We start from the raw sequence: 14,524 nt of genomic DNA on the forward strand, positions 1-14,524 counted from the left end.
GAGAGCAAACCAAGATGTAGGAGTGCGGATATGACGACGCTGACAAAATGGATTTTAGAGAAATTATGAACTTTTCCAGCTCTCGATCTATTCACTTTCCTGCATTACTGATTAAAATATTTTGCATGTATATACACCCCTACATCTAAACAGTGGCTCTTTCACATCTTGGTGATCTTTTTAAAAAAGGGCCCTCGACACTTTCGTTCTAGAGCCCTCGGTGGAATATCAGGTAAAAGTGTCTTACAATGTCATTTTGGGATATTTCGTACTAAAATAATGATTCAACGTGGCAAAGCATTTGCCGATTACAAAAAAAAACAAGCAGATTTTAAAAAAAAACGGATATTTATTTAAGATTTTAACTTTGTTTGGTAACGGGCTTTACAACGGAAGTGTCGAGGTCTCTCTTTTAAACAGATCACTAAAATGTGAAAGAGCCACTGTTTAGTAGGGGTGTATGTAATATACATAAAATATGTTATAAACCGAGAATGACTAACGAAATTGTCAATTCAGTATAGGAGTTTTCAATAATATGTTGTGTAGGCGTGTGTGAGGCGGTGCTACCCACATACCATATAGATAATATCAAAATGTTGTTTTTAACAAATTTATGTTGTAGTATTATATGATGTTTGCTTAACAACAGAACACTTACGAAAAAAAAATCTGAAATAAATGCATGGGTGTTTGACATTATTTGTTTAAATGATAGAGTTTTACATCAACATCCAATGGAAAATGTCGTGGTCATAGTTACTTGCCTCTCACCGTTGCGTTATTAAGGGACCTTGAAACTTTAGAGTGAGAAACTTATTTAGTTTGAGAACGAACGGTTGGTGTTTTGTATTTGGGTTGCCATTTAGGTCAAACATGAAGCACAGATGGTCTTCAACAGCAAGACGTTACGTGATGTATGACACAAACACCAAGTTTGTTTATTTACAACAAGCTTTAGATAAAGGCAACTAATATACAGCGACTTAATATCAAATGAAAAATAAAAAAGATTAACAAGTGCTACTTCTGAAAACTTTATTAGAAAAAGTGCATAAAATTGAAAATCGTAAATTGTAAAATATCAAGAAACAATACAACGTTCATAATAATTATGGTAAAAATCATCATTATAATATACACAATAACATTTTGTGACGCATATATGTGACAATTGTTAAAACATATCAATTTAAAAACAGAAAATATCTTCATCTTCTCTCATTTTCTTTACAAAAATGCATGCTTTTCGACCATGATTGTAATAATGTAAATCTGAATATTGCTAAAATTTCTGTATACATGTAATTACGTAATATGTTTTATCAATAATCATAGTAATGTGGATAATAAAATTAAAATCAGTTTACCCGAACATTCAACCAAAATCAGTTGTTATCAAATGTTACTGTAATCATTCTTCTATTTTTCTGTTTTAAAAACACATTAAGCCTTTAAAAAAAATGAAAATATTTTTATTTTTAACACTTATATTTTGATATCCTGTAAAAGTTTCCAAAATGTTTCTTAATGGCCAAAAACCTAAGCCACAAATTGCTTCATTTGCAATTTGGTAATTATTAAAGTTAACAGTATGCTCTGTCTACAGAAAAAAGCAACAAATAACATGTATTTTATTTCTACGGCTTAATGTGCCTTTAATTATAGTTACATTGGTGCTTTGTATTTATTTATATCTTCTATTCAATAATTTAACAAAATTGGGAAAAAATATTGTAAAAAACACTTTCAACCTTGAGATGATGAAAATGTGAAAAAAACAGTTATAAATTGCGCTAACATACGTTATCTCTCGATACTATTGAAGCACTTTAACGGCCCATGCATAGAATAAAATTTGATAAATTTACATTGCTAAATGTATACAAATTCGCTCTTAAACAAAGTTATAAAGTTAGGATAATATATAAAAAAGCATGGTAATGATGTTTTCAATCTACCTCATTATTTTTTAATCAAAATTAATTTAAAATCATCTGATTTTATCGGATTACATGGGTAATTATGCTACCTTAATATAAATACAGTCAGGTATCGTTATCTCGATATCGCTTTTCTCAATTTTCGTTATCTCGATCCAATTGTGAAAGTCCGTATTACATTCTTTCTTTATCTATATAGAATATATTTATTTATCTCAATTTTCTTATCTGGATTTTTTTTCAGTATCTCGAACTGAAGTTTTTGCTTCTGTTAATGAGGTAAGACACATAGTCAAAAATGTCGAGGCAGACAACCACATATAAATTACAACAATGATAAGACATTTTAAGGTGTAGCCAATTTTGGTCATATGTCAGACTTACAAAACATACCTGTATTTTCTTTATATCAACTTAACCCGTCTTTGTAAATAAATGTTATTTTCTTTAGGGTTAACAACATGTAGTGAATTTGAGCAAAAACCTTTGAACACTGAATACTAAATGCGATACTGGATGTACTAAAAAAGAAGCAAAACAAACAATAACTTGAAATTAATTAAACTGCATTCAGTAAGGTCGTTTTCTTTTCAAATCAAGTCTTAGTACAATTAATGTTTATATTATTTTGTTCAGCTTCAAATGAATGCATTTTATCTGCACTAACATTACACGATTACGTCCTATTTCAATCAACACCAAATTGCTTTCTCATTTGAATTTAATTTTAATTGAAAAATTAATTGAGGTATTTATACTATACAACTTATTTCTGAACTAGATCATCTAGACGATGTAAAACCCTGTTATTTAATATTTTAAGGAAGACCTTGGTATATTCAGCTAAAATGCCAAAATGTTAAAACAAGAATATCGTTGGTAATGACGGCATATATATTTAATGCAAAAATCAATAGTAATTCATTTATTTGGTTAACTGAATTTAATCTTTATTGTATGGTGTGTAGAAAGTCACAAATTATCTTAAAGCTAATGCTATGATATTGTCAGAAGGATATGCGATATAAATGAAACTTCCGTGTCTTTCAATACATGTAGTTTTAAATGCAGTTGTTGTTTTAAATTTTAATAAACACTTATAAGATCAAATGGACCGCGTTCTTTTACTTTTTTGTTGTCAAATGCTATGACCATAATTTGTGTTAGATGTTTAAATATTTACAAACGTTATGAATGGATCAAAAAACAAGTATAATGAATACTCAATATATGTTACATGACATCACTAACTTCAGGAAAAGGCAATTACAGTGAAGCATACATGTACAATATTGTACAATTTCGTCGGAACAAACATACATTTTAAAACTTTGTCTACGTTAAAACATGCATGCATTCATGTATAATGAAACTATTGAAACTAATGAAACATTTTACACATGTTATGCAGCAGACATTTGCAACAATGACCCCAGCTTAACATTCCCTACAAGCCCCTTCCCCTCCCCCACCCCCCAAAAACATTCGAAGAACAGCGAAAAATTTGCCTTTGAGACCATTGAATCCCGTATAATATTCCTAAAAAAATTTAAATTCCGAAAACTCGCCTCTTCTTCTTATGTCTTTTTTGAGAAATGTTATCATGCTGACCCAAGAAAATCATTACTAAATATCCGTACAGATGCCAGTAAGTTACGGTTATCACCCGTCCAAAATACGGTGATCATTCGGCTCTTGTAATCAACCGTATTTTTGTCAACTGTACCGATCAGCACAAGAAGAACGAGTACGTAAATGTATTTCCCGGTCACTTATAAAGGAGGTCGGTGTTGCAAATAACCGGTGCATCTGTATCAAAATCACTTTAATATAAATACAGGAAATACATTTTGTGCATAACAACGTCAGTAACATTTTTACTTTCTATCAATATCGAAATAAGATATAATGCAAACTTATCTCCAATTAGATGATACAATATCTACATTGTCTTATTAAAGTTAAGCAGATTTTTCGTAAAATATTTAAAATTGCCTGAATTTTGAATGTATCATAGCGTTGTCAAAGAAAGGGGAAAATAGGGGTAGGTGTTTACATATACATATATATGTGCCCGTTGAATGACTTTCCGACCAAAGCAAAATATTTCTTATATACACAAGCATCCGTTTTTAAGACTAAATCCTATATGTCTGAAATTAGAATAATATATTGCTCATTATTGATTTCCCTTACTAATATTTCTTATATTTTATATTCATGATAAATCAACAGCATTTTCTCTGTTTTACTTCAATTTATATAATTTGCAGGATATATTGCTGTGCAGATACTTGACTCTATCTTATTTCCAGTTAATTTAATTACTTACATTGTACATATTTAATTTACAGGGACTTCCATTACACCCAGAGGACAATTATTTCAACATGTTTTTGTGCCCTCCCTAGTAATTGTGTGCGTAGTATAATAATATAAATGTTATTCTCTAATAGTTTCCCTACAGAGTATCTGTTTAGTCCATTGTTTTACATGCACATGTTCACTTTTATTAAAAATGAAAAATCAAGCTCATTTGTATATATGATAATTACATAACGCCAGAAATAGGTAACGTTATACATGCAAAATTTATTTAAAAATGTTAATTACAACCATTGTAAGTTATGTATGTTCTATAAGATTACTATGGTAACGAAGAGATATTTCTAAATCAATGAAACTAAATATCTTTGTCTGGAAATAAAATCTGCAATTAGATCAACTTTGCCAGAATTGCGCTAAAAATGGTTGCATTTTTCACATTCTTATAGATTTTTTAATAATTCGTTCTTCAAATCATAAAAAATATGAATGACCAGAAACCTAAAGAAATGAAAAAATAATATATACATTTGAACAAATAACGATAAATTGTGTATAATTATAAATGTATAAACATGTTATGTTTTTATTGATGATGTGACATTTTAATGCTTGCCATAATCTAATCAGTAATGTTTTAAATTTTAAAACGGGAAATACACAAATTGACAAAAAGTGAGCATTTTACTATTCATGTAAGCTAAAAGACAAATTTGATTTTTTAAATGATCAGACACTATGAGTTGATATAATTACATGGTCATTTCTTACCTAATGAATACATCTATTCTTCGTGGCTATTTTTTTATTTATTTTGAATAAAATCATCAATGATAAAAAGGTAAAAGCACATGAACCCTTACACCACTAAAACCGATCACAACAGCCTTTGCAAAGAGCATGATACCAGGCCATAAAACAAGTGTCATGTCGGGTACTTTATTTGACAGTCCTCCTTTTCTTATTTTGTTTCCAATTTCAATAAAATTGAACAAAATTTAAAATCAAGCAGACGACAGTTTAAGCAGACGACAGTTCTCCAATTTTCCAAACATACAAATGGTTAAAATGTCCGCAAATGGTGTTTGTCGTGCACTTTACAAACGTACGAAAAACTTGCACTATTCAAATGAAACGTTGAAGAAATCGATCTATGGTGAATTGTTAACACTGAAGCTAAACATGTAAAGAAGATTGTCCACATCCGTATTTACAATACTGGTTCATAAAGAACATTGAAAACAATGACAACTGCTTATTGCATGGAAAAAAGTTATGTTTCTGGATCTGAAATAAACAAAACAAACAGTGTGTTAATTGTCAGTAAAGTAATTACAGAGTAATTCAATATTTATTATATTATCTTCCATCAATGGTAAAATTTAATGAATGTTGTAATTGCATTAGGAAAATAAAAATCCAAGTTATAAAATGATGATAAAGTGTTAATGCAATCAATTCTAATTTAGACAGTATCATTGTTAACGAAATTCAAAACAAACAAGAACACGACATGCCAAGTCGGTAAATAATCGGTAAATAAATTTCCCTTTCTCTAGACAAAATAATTCTTTCTTTTATTTCCACTGATGAAGCATTTACTCGTTAGAAAGTTTGAAAATTAGTTTGAATATGGTGGCTGACTTGTTACATTTTCGCGAGTTGCGTTGTCGCTAGCGACAACTGAACAAATATCGTATCGCCTTTTCTTCTTGTCGCTCCGAAACGCGCCTAACAGCGGCGCGTTGTCATGTCGCCCTGTCGCTTGGGTTATAGAAGGGTTGGCTTCTTGTCGTGCTGTTACATGGTTCGTTGTTGCAAGCATCAAAGCGCCAATAAACCAATTCTTCCATTTGAGTCAAGCGACATCAAGTTTGGCATGTTTCGCTTGCGACAGGGCAAGATGACAAGGCGCTTACGCGCCGTTTGGCGCTTTATCGTGTTGTCGTTAGCGACAATTTAACGCTCATAATTGTAATAAATCAGCGCCACCATATTTGACACCTATCAAAGATAAAAATGTGATTTTATCATTGTTAAGAGAAGTGACGTATACTACTACAGTTGTACGAATTTGCGGTATTAGTACGTTATTATTATATTAATTTACAATGTTATGTTTCATTACTGTAACATGTGGGCCATTATTGTAAACTGTGAGCCATTACTGTAAAAGGTAAGCCATTATTGTAACATGTGAGTAATTACTGTAACATGTGAGCCATTATTGTAACATGTGAGCAATTACTGTAACATGTGAGCCATTACTACAACATGTGAGCCATTACTGTTACGTGTGAGACATTATTGTAACATGTGAGCCATTACTGTAACATGTGAGCCAATACTGCCAATACTGTAACATATGAGCCATTACTGTAACATGTGAGCCATTACTGTATCGTGTGAGCCATTATTGTAACATGTGAGCCATTACTGTAACATGTGAGCCATTACAGTAACATGTGAGCCATTATTATAACATGTAAGCCATTACTGTAACATGTAAGCCATTACAGCAACATGTGAGCCATTTCTGTAACATGTGAGTCATTATTGTAACATGTGAGCAATAACTGTAACATGTGTACCATAACTGTAACATGTGAGCCATAACTGTAACATTTGAGTCATTAATGTAGCATGTGAACTAATACTGAAATATGAGAGCCATAACTGTAACACGATAGCCATAACTGTAATGCGATAGCCATTACTGTAACATGTGAACCACAACTGTAACATATGAGCCATTCATGTAAACATGTGAGCCATTACAGTAACATGTGAGCAATAACTGTAACATGTGAGCCTCGTTTGTAAGATACAAGCCATTACTGTAACACGTAAGCCATTACTGTAATATGTGAGCAATCAATGTAAACACGTGAGCCATAACTGTAATATGCGAGTCTTTACTGTAATATGTGAGCCAATACTGTAAAATGTGAGCCAATAGTGTAATAGAAGAGCCAGTACTGTAATATGTGAGCCAATACTGTAATATGTGAGCCAATACTGTAATATGTGAGGCAATACTGTAATATGTGAGCCAATACTGTAATATGTGAGGCAATACTGTAATATGTGAGCCAATACTGTAATATGTGAGCCAATACTGTAATATGTGAGCCAATACTGTAATATGTGAGCCAATACTGTAATATGTGAGCAAATACTGTAATATGTGAACCAATACTGTAATATGTGAGCCAACACTGTAATATGTGAGCCAATACTGTAATATATGAGCCAATACTGTAACACGTGAGCCAATACAGTAATATGTGATCTAAAAATGTAACATTTGAGCCATTTCTGTAACATGTGAGCCATTACTGTAAGTCATTACTGTATCGTGTACAAACACATACAAAAGTTAATCCTTAATTTACTGGAGCTAAAAGTGCTTGCGACATCAAAGCAAGGTCAGATTGTACCTCCGTGCAGCCAGATCAGGCTCTATGCTGTAAGTATATTAATATTGAAAACCTTCACACTCATTGATTTGTTCCAAAGCTTAGTTAGGGTTAAACGTGTAACAAAAATGGCTAACGTTTAACAGTAATGACTTACGTGTTACAGTAATGAAAATAGTGAATTTATTTAGAACATATTCATCACAAAGCAATATTATAAATACATGAAGAATCTTTAACGTTTTCATGATTTGTAATATTACTGAATGCATTTAAATTGATATTCAAATTTGTGGTAATTTGATGGATTTAAATAAATGATAATAAGAATTTATTAAAATGTGATTTTTATTGTACCAATTGCCTAGCAGTGAAATCGAAAGGACGTCTATTCTAGGAATGAAATGAAAACAGGTGCTACATTTTAATATAAACTAAACCTGTTTTGAAAAAAACGAATCTAGTGTAAAAATGCAAACAAAATATTAGCTTGTAGCATGCTGGGACTATGATGTAATGTATATCTTACATTTTTATCATATTTTCGAAAATAAATGGATAAAAGTAAAAACAAATACACAAAGCGTCCATGTATTATTGTGGAAACGGTAAATATTATGTTCATGTTGGCAATAAATCACAAATTACAAATCTGTGAAATAGCATATCTAATTCTAACTCAAAACTAAGAAATTGACAAGCAATGCACGTGAATCACACAAACTAAAAAATCCAGGAAGCCTACGAGCTCTCACCTATACATATTATTGGTCAGGCTAGGAAGGCGATGACGTCATGATGACGTCGTCAAAATGTACATGTACTGGGTTGCATCCTTAAATATCAAAGAATAATGATGGCATCACGGAAAAGAAGGAAGGTAGTTGGTTTGTCTTAAATTTTGTCATTACAATACCTACATTGTCTTATAAACGTTTAAAAAGAATGTTATTAACATTATTTTTATATTTTTTGTCAAAACTGTTTCTATGTTCTTGAAAATGCAACAAACTCATTCACTTCTCTATTTGAAGCATGACTGAAACATCTATTCTATTTCTCGCATCAACCTTCGTTTCCATCGACACATAGCAACAATGTATGACCCTACAAAATGTATGTGCATAAAAAGGTCAAATAAAAGAGAATTCATTGACAAGGTTTTGCATTATGCACAGAAGTTCTAGATAAACGAGCGTTGCTAACAGTGTTATAAAGACATGTGTATAAATCAAAACTTGGATAAAACAATATACATACTCTCATGATGAGCAGTTTTGAGCAAAGGCGCGGTTGGTCCATGTTCATCCGACGGCGTCGTGACGGTTATTACTACGTTGCTAGGTACATCTAAACCTAAATGATTTCTGTCACCAGTACCTTTAATGTAAGTTATACCATTTCAAAAATAAGGAATGTGCGCCGCCGCTTAAGACGGTACTTCCAATAAAGCAATTACTAGAAGTTGACAAAAGCATACGTTGCAATACATTTGCAAACAGGAGTACATTGGATTGTGAAAGTAATGCATTTTTTACAATAATTCTTAGACGCATGCATTAATTAAAATCAGGATAATAATACTATGATATCAGACAAGCAAAAGAAACATCATAACTTAATAACTAAAAATGAAAAATATAATTGCTAAACATTTTCTCTGTGATATTCAAATGAACGCCCAAATACTTGTCATTCGAAAATGAGAACTCAAATTGAAGCAACTTAGCAAACGTATTGTATACATAACTTAGCAATCATAAATATATATACAATGTAGCAGTTCTTGATTTACATTTTGTATAAAACACACAAACCTAAAAAACATATGCAACATAAAAGCTTTTGTGTTTTTAACTTCGTGTGAAATCTGATTACTTTGTCACTTTACTTGATATATACGTAAAAGTAAATTATAAAGCAAAAAAAACGACCAATTAATCAATTTCTTTTGACCGTTCTCTAGAGGCAAAAGTTCTCACTGCAAGACGAAAGTGACAAAATAAGAATGATTTACACGAGCTTTGTGGTGATATATATATATAGCAAAATTATATATAAACAACCTTTCTGATGTTTTAGTGGTGTTCGATCGTGATGATCGTTTGATGCTCGGCGGCTAATGGATGGTGTCGGAGCAGCACTGGGATTTCTACTTCCGCCTAAGAAAAGCATGTTGACATCATAAACAAGTTCAAAAAGTAATAGTTCTATTTGAAAAAAGTAAATTATAGTTCTATTTGAAATAAATACATTTTGCTAATAATTAAAGCGGGATACAAATATGATTATGTTTTATACACATTAACATGAAGGAAGGAAGTTTATTATGTGTGTCAGCAATGTATATATATGATAAACAATCACAACATAATTGTCTGATTTGATATATCCCAAACAGACCGTGAATCTTAATCTGATTTGAAATAAATATATAAATAATTGTGCGAATAACAATTACGGCTCTTAGTTTCTATTTCGATTTTACTTTTTGCACGTTTTTATATTTTTTTTCAAAAGAAAGGCAACTTTTATCAATATTTATATTTGTGTAATGCCTTAACGCAGCCAACAATAGAAAGCAGAAATCCTAATAGTATTCTACAAAGTCTGAAAAGGAAAGGTCCCTTGAGCGAATTTAAACAATGTTAAACTGTAATAGTTGCAAGCAGATTGCCAATTCCAATTTCCACCAGTAATAAGTTTGGAATCAATAATCCCGAAAAAAACAAAAACAATGCAGAAACGGAATATGGCCAAGTTGAGGCCAACGGAATATGGTGTATATCAGTTATTTTGCATTTAACACCTGCTGTTGTAAATAATTTTTGGAATAGTTCAATTGTTAGTCAATCTACCACATTAATAACTACTCTAATACGTATTGACAAGCCTGACACTAGAACGTACCTTTAAAACTCCCCTGTCTACTTCTATTACTTCTGATGCTCCCCTGTCGACTAGCTTGTCGACTGCCATGTCTACTGCCTTGTCTACTTCCCTGTCGGCTTGTTTCCCTCAGGCCTGTAATGCTGTTAACCACAGTCATGTGATCTTGGTACGCCGGTTGCTCTAATCTGTTCACTAAAGTAAAATGAATATTTCGCTGTGTTATGCAGAGAAATGTTGATAAAGGCAAATACATTGTAAGAATATATTTATCCAACGAGTTCATTAATAGGGGCGTCCGTTGCCAAGTGTTTTAGGTCAATGACTTCAAACCACTTGCCCCTCACCGTTATGGGTTCAAATCCCGGTAGGGACTTTATATTCTTTCATGTGAGGAAGAAATCCAGCTAGCTTAATACGGAACGTCGGAGGTTCTACTCAGGTGCCCGTTCGTGCCTGAGGTCTTCCTTGGAACGTCGCCATATGACCAATACTGTGTCGGCGTGACGTAAAACCCAATCAATCAAACAAACTTCATTCATATGTTAAACATAATAAGCATTGGATTTATATTTAATATATTGATATTATTGTGTGTTTTGTACGCATACTATATGATGAAATGACAATATATATACGATTACATATTGCAAATTATGGAAAATATAGGATCTTTGTTTGTTTATTATTACATTCCCGGGTAATATATTTAAAGATTACATGCACGTTATGATACATGGTAATGATAAGTATGAAAGTAATCAAATTAGATGTTCAATCAACACAAAAAAGTATCGTTTTGAAATTCTTTATCATTAAACATGCAGTAATAAAAATCAGCTGATTTAAAGTTTTATCTCAGTGGTTAGATAAGTGAGACGTGCTGGTCGGATTTGATATGACAATTGAGGAAGGTTCTGAATGTTTTTGACAATATATCAAACCGTGCATGTGTATATTAGATATTACATTTTATTTCGATGGTTCCATGCTTTGGCCTCAAACATGTTTATAAGTTACTTGTACGACAAAAATTGCAGTACCGGTTTGATTGAGTTTATTTATAGTAATAGTAAATGTAAGTAAGCTACCGCACACGACCGCTTGCACCGGCTGAAGCAAAATTCAACATTTACTGAGTTATTTTTTTAAATAAATTTAGTTCTTTAAATCATTAAATCTATCAATTCTCAAATGTTTATCAATCGAAAAGTACTCAGCACTTATCACATGTTAAGTTAAGAAATAAACATGAAAGATCAACTATATCATCGGCAAAGACACCGTTAATTTAATAGTTTGAATGTACTACGTTCTGAAATATTTGCCATATTTACTAGAACTTATATTTATTCCAGGAATACCTCGATACAATCAATTTAAGTGGACGGGTATTTGTTTTCAATTTCTAAATGGTCACAAAACAAAATAAACGGAAAAAATAGACAAACAGGCTCTTTTCAGCTGCAATAACAAGCTGCTGAACATTTTGTCTTTACGTTTAAATGTCATGCAAAGTGGATTTTACATGTATATCGAAAACAAAGTTAAAGACAGATCAGTGTGGTCACCAGAGATTAAAAAACTTTTCATTACCATTTCTGTTTTTCACTGCAAATAAACAAACAAATAAAAATGAGTCCAGTTCACAGCAAGCTTCTTTTAGTGACACAAATTGCAAGTAAGATTCCTTCATTAAGATATTTTAGGAACAAACGTATTGTGTGCCACTTGTTATCATATGACATAAAGAATGGCAACGCCTGTAATTGGATAACCCATCAATAAAAATCTAGCAAGGCGTACGAGCATCACACCAAACTAACGATAAACCTGTCAGAACATCAGCTAATCAGCTAATAGATACTGACATGTATGGACGAATTGCTGGATTTAAGACGAGCTGTTCTCGTAGCATGCGATTCTTGGAAAGTAGGAACTTGATACTGAACATTTCTTTAACTAATGTTGGCAGTTGTTAAAATATTGGCAAGCAGTTTTACATGTAAGTCTTGTTAGTTCTTAATAATTAAAGATAAAAGTGATTGTGCAAGCGTCTGTGTTTGTTACATTGGAGCTTATCTAAGTAATGTAAACAATATTTGGCTGCTGAACACATTGTGCCTTTACAATTTCATTTCAAATGTTTTAAACCTTTGATTTTTTGTGGACCTGAAATCGTACATGGAAAGTGAAAAAATACTTGAAAATATGTACTATGTGAGAAAAAGCAGTAAAATGTGACTTAAGAAGTAAGCATAAAAATACAGGGTTAAAGTCAATGTTCAACTAAAATGCTTTGTCAGTTAACCATCCCAGAATGACAATGATTTTACACTGTTTGTTAAAATGGCCCCACTAGGAATAACTGCCGAGAGAACGTTTCAACAGGACCATAGTTAAATATGTTATATTACTTTTAACATTCCCAATATTTGAAAACAAACAAACAAACAAACAAATAAACACACACACAAACAAAAAAATTATCACATTTTAAATTACTTTAACTAACTGCATATATTTACAAAATATAGATATTTCTTACACTCCTTGCCAAACGATCTTCTAACCCACATCAGTTTGACCCCATCGTGTATCTCGTGTCTCCTCTGGCAACAACAGCAATACAGGAACATACAGAAAGTTATTGAGACAACACATCCAGCCGATATACCAATAGCTGTCCTGTTAGACGAATCAAAGATAACTAAATAAACAAACACGAATATACATTTAATGCTATCATTTACATTTCAACTGAAAAATCATTTTACCTTTTAAACTCATTTTACAATCTACGTATGAAATGTTAGTACACATATGTTATATTATACCAGAAAAAGAAAACGAAATCAAGAAATGAAAGCTAGAATAAAAATTGAAAATTTGCAACAATCGTTTTTTGCAAAATTACCGAACAGTTTTATCAATTTGCGTACCCCTTTTTGATATGAATTTGGATACTTTGTAATAACAAAGTTTGGTTACCAATTATCAAAATATCAATTTATAATAAATGTGAAATATAGAAATTGCTATTACTATATCTTTTTAGTGTGGTCAACGAATAATTAAATACAATGAGAGATCAATATGTGCATTTTTTACTTTGTTTATCCGAGCACAAATGAACTGTTCATACAAAAAGGATGTTTTTCCCTAGTACTAGTACCTTAATAAGAAATATGAATCAAGCTAGAAAAGTGTAGAAATAATTACATTTCTAGTTTTCAATATAGAATATACAAATGTCTTTTCAGCTGAATATTTAAAAGTACTAGCCGGAATTAATAAAAAGAAACCATTCGATCATGTTTTCTAATATATACAGTTTTTGCATAAACGCCTTCAAGGACACCTCGACTAATTGTTAATTGATTGACGCTTATATAGACCTAGAGGAGAATCTCGTAAATGTTCCAATAAAAACAGCAAATGGTCTTAAGAGAAAGAGGTTTAACATTAACTTGTATTGATCGAGCTTAACTTATTGTTATCTGTAAGTGGAATGAAGCTCTTATAGTGCAACAACAGTTGGAATATTGAGGAATGATATGTTTATCTACAGAAGTAATGCTACAGTTCGGGTTGTTGAATATGTTTATCTATTGGACAGTAAAACTAGATTATGGAAGCTAATATCTGAAAGAGATTCATGTAAGTGTTTAATGTACCATTGACTAATGTCTTGCAAAGTTTTTGACTGACGACAAAAGATAAAAAAATTCCAGCCACCTATCATACAAGCGAAATGAAATACCACCTTATGCAAATTAAAAACATAACCATTTTTTCAAAGAAAAAACTAACCAGTTAACACAAAAAGTAAATTTCAAAAAAGATCTTTTGTGTGCAATTTTAACAAACTGACAACTATAAGTATACATCGCAAAAACAAAAAATATTATTATCTATTAAACAACGTCGTATCTGTTTAGAAAGCTT

General features: G+C 31.5%; 1 protein-coding gene across 5 annotated transcripts in view; it reads right to left on the bottom strand.

The window, feature by feature from the left end:
- Nucleotides 1–1,024: 1,024 nt before the first annotated feature.
- LOC132723425 (uncharacterized) overlaps nucleotides 1,025–14,524 on the bottom strand; it is a 54,150-nt gene continuing 40,650 nt past the window's right edge. For 2 of the 5 annotated variants that reach the window (XM_060708145.1, XM_060708144.1), the window contains exons 4-9: nucleotides 13,125–13,264; nucleotides 10,598–10,771; nucleotides 9,754–9,849; nucleotides 8,948–9,067; nucleotides 8,443–8,522; nucleotides 1,025–5,555 (exon numbers count right to left, since the gene is read on the bottom strand). In XM_060708145.1, the coding sequence (XP_060564128.1) occupies nucleotides 8,464–8,522; nucleotides 8,948–9,067; nucleotides 9,754–9,849; nucleotides 10,598–10,771; nucleotides 13,125–13,264 (589 nt within the window). In that variant the 3' untranslated portion in view covers nucleotides 1,025–5,555; nucleotides 8,443–8,463. The remainder of the gene's footprint in view (nucleotides 5,556–8,442; nucleotides 8,523–8,947; nucleotides 9,068–9,753; nucleotides 9,850–10,597; nucleotides 10,772–13,124; nucleotides 13,265–14,524) is intronic. The other 3 variants (XM_060708147.1, XM_060708146.1, XM_060708148.1) reach the window with 3 other exon arrangements.

This window comes from Ruditapes philippinarum, unplaced genomic scaffold (genome assembly GCF_026571515.1).
Source record: "Ruditapes philippinarum isolate M1 unplaced genomic scaffold, ASM2657151v2 ctg4476_1_1_1_1, whole genome shotgun sequence".
Lineage (NCBI taxonomy): Eukaryota > Metazoa > Mollusca > Bivalvia > Venerida > Veneridae > Ruditapes > Ruditapes philippinarum.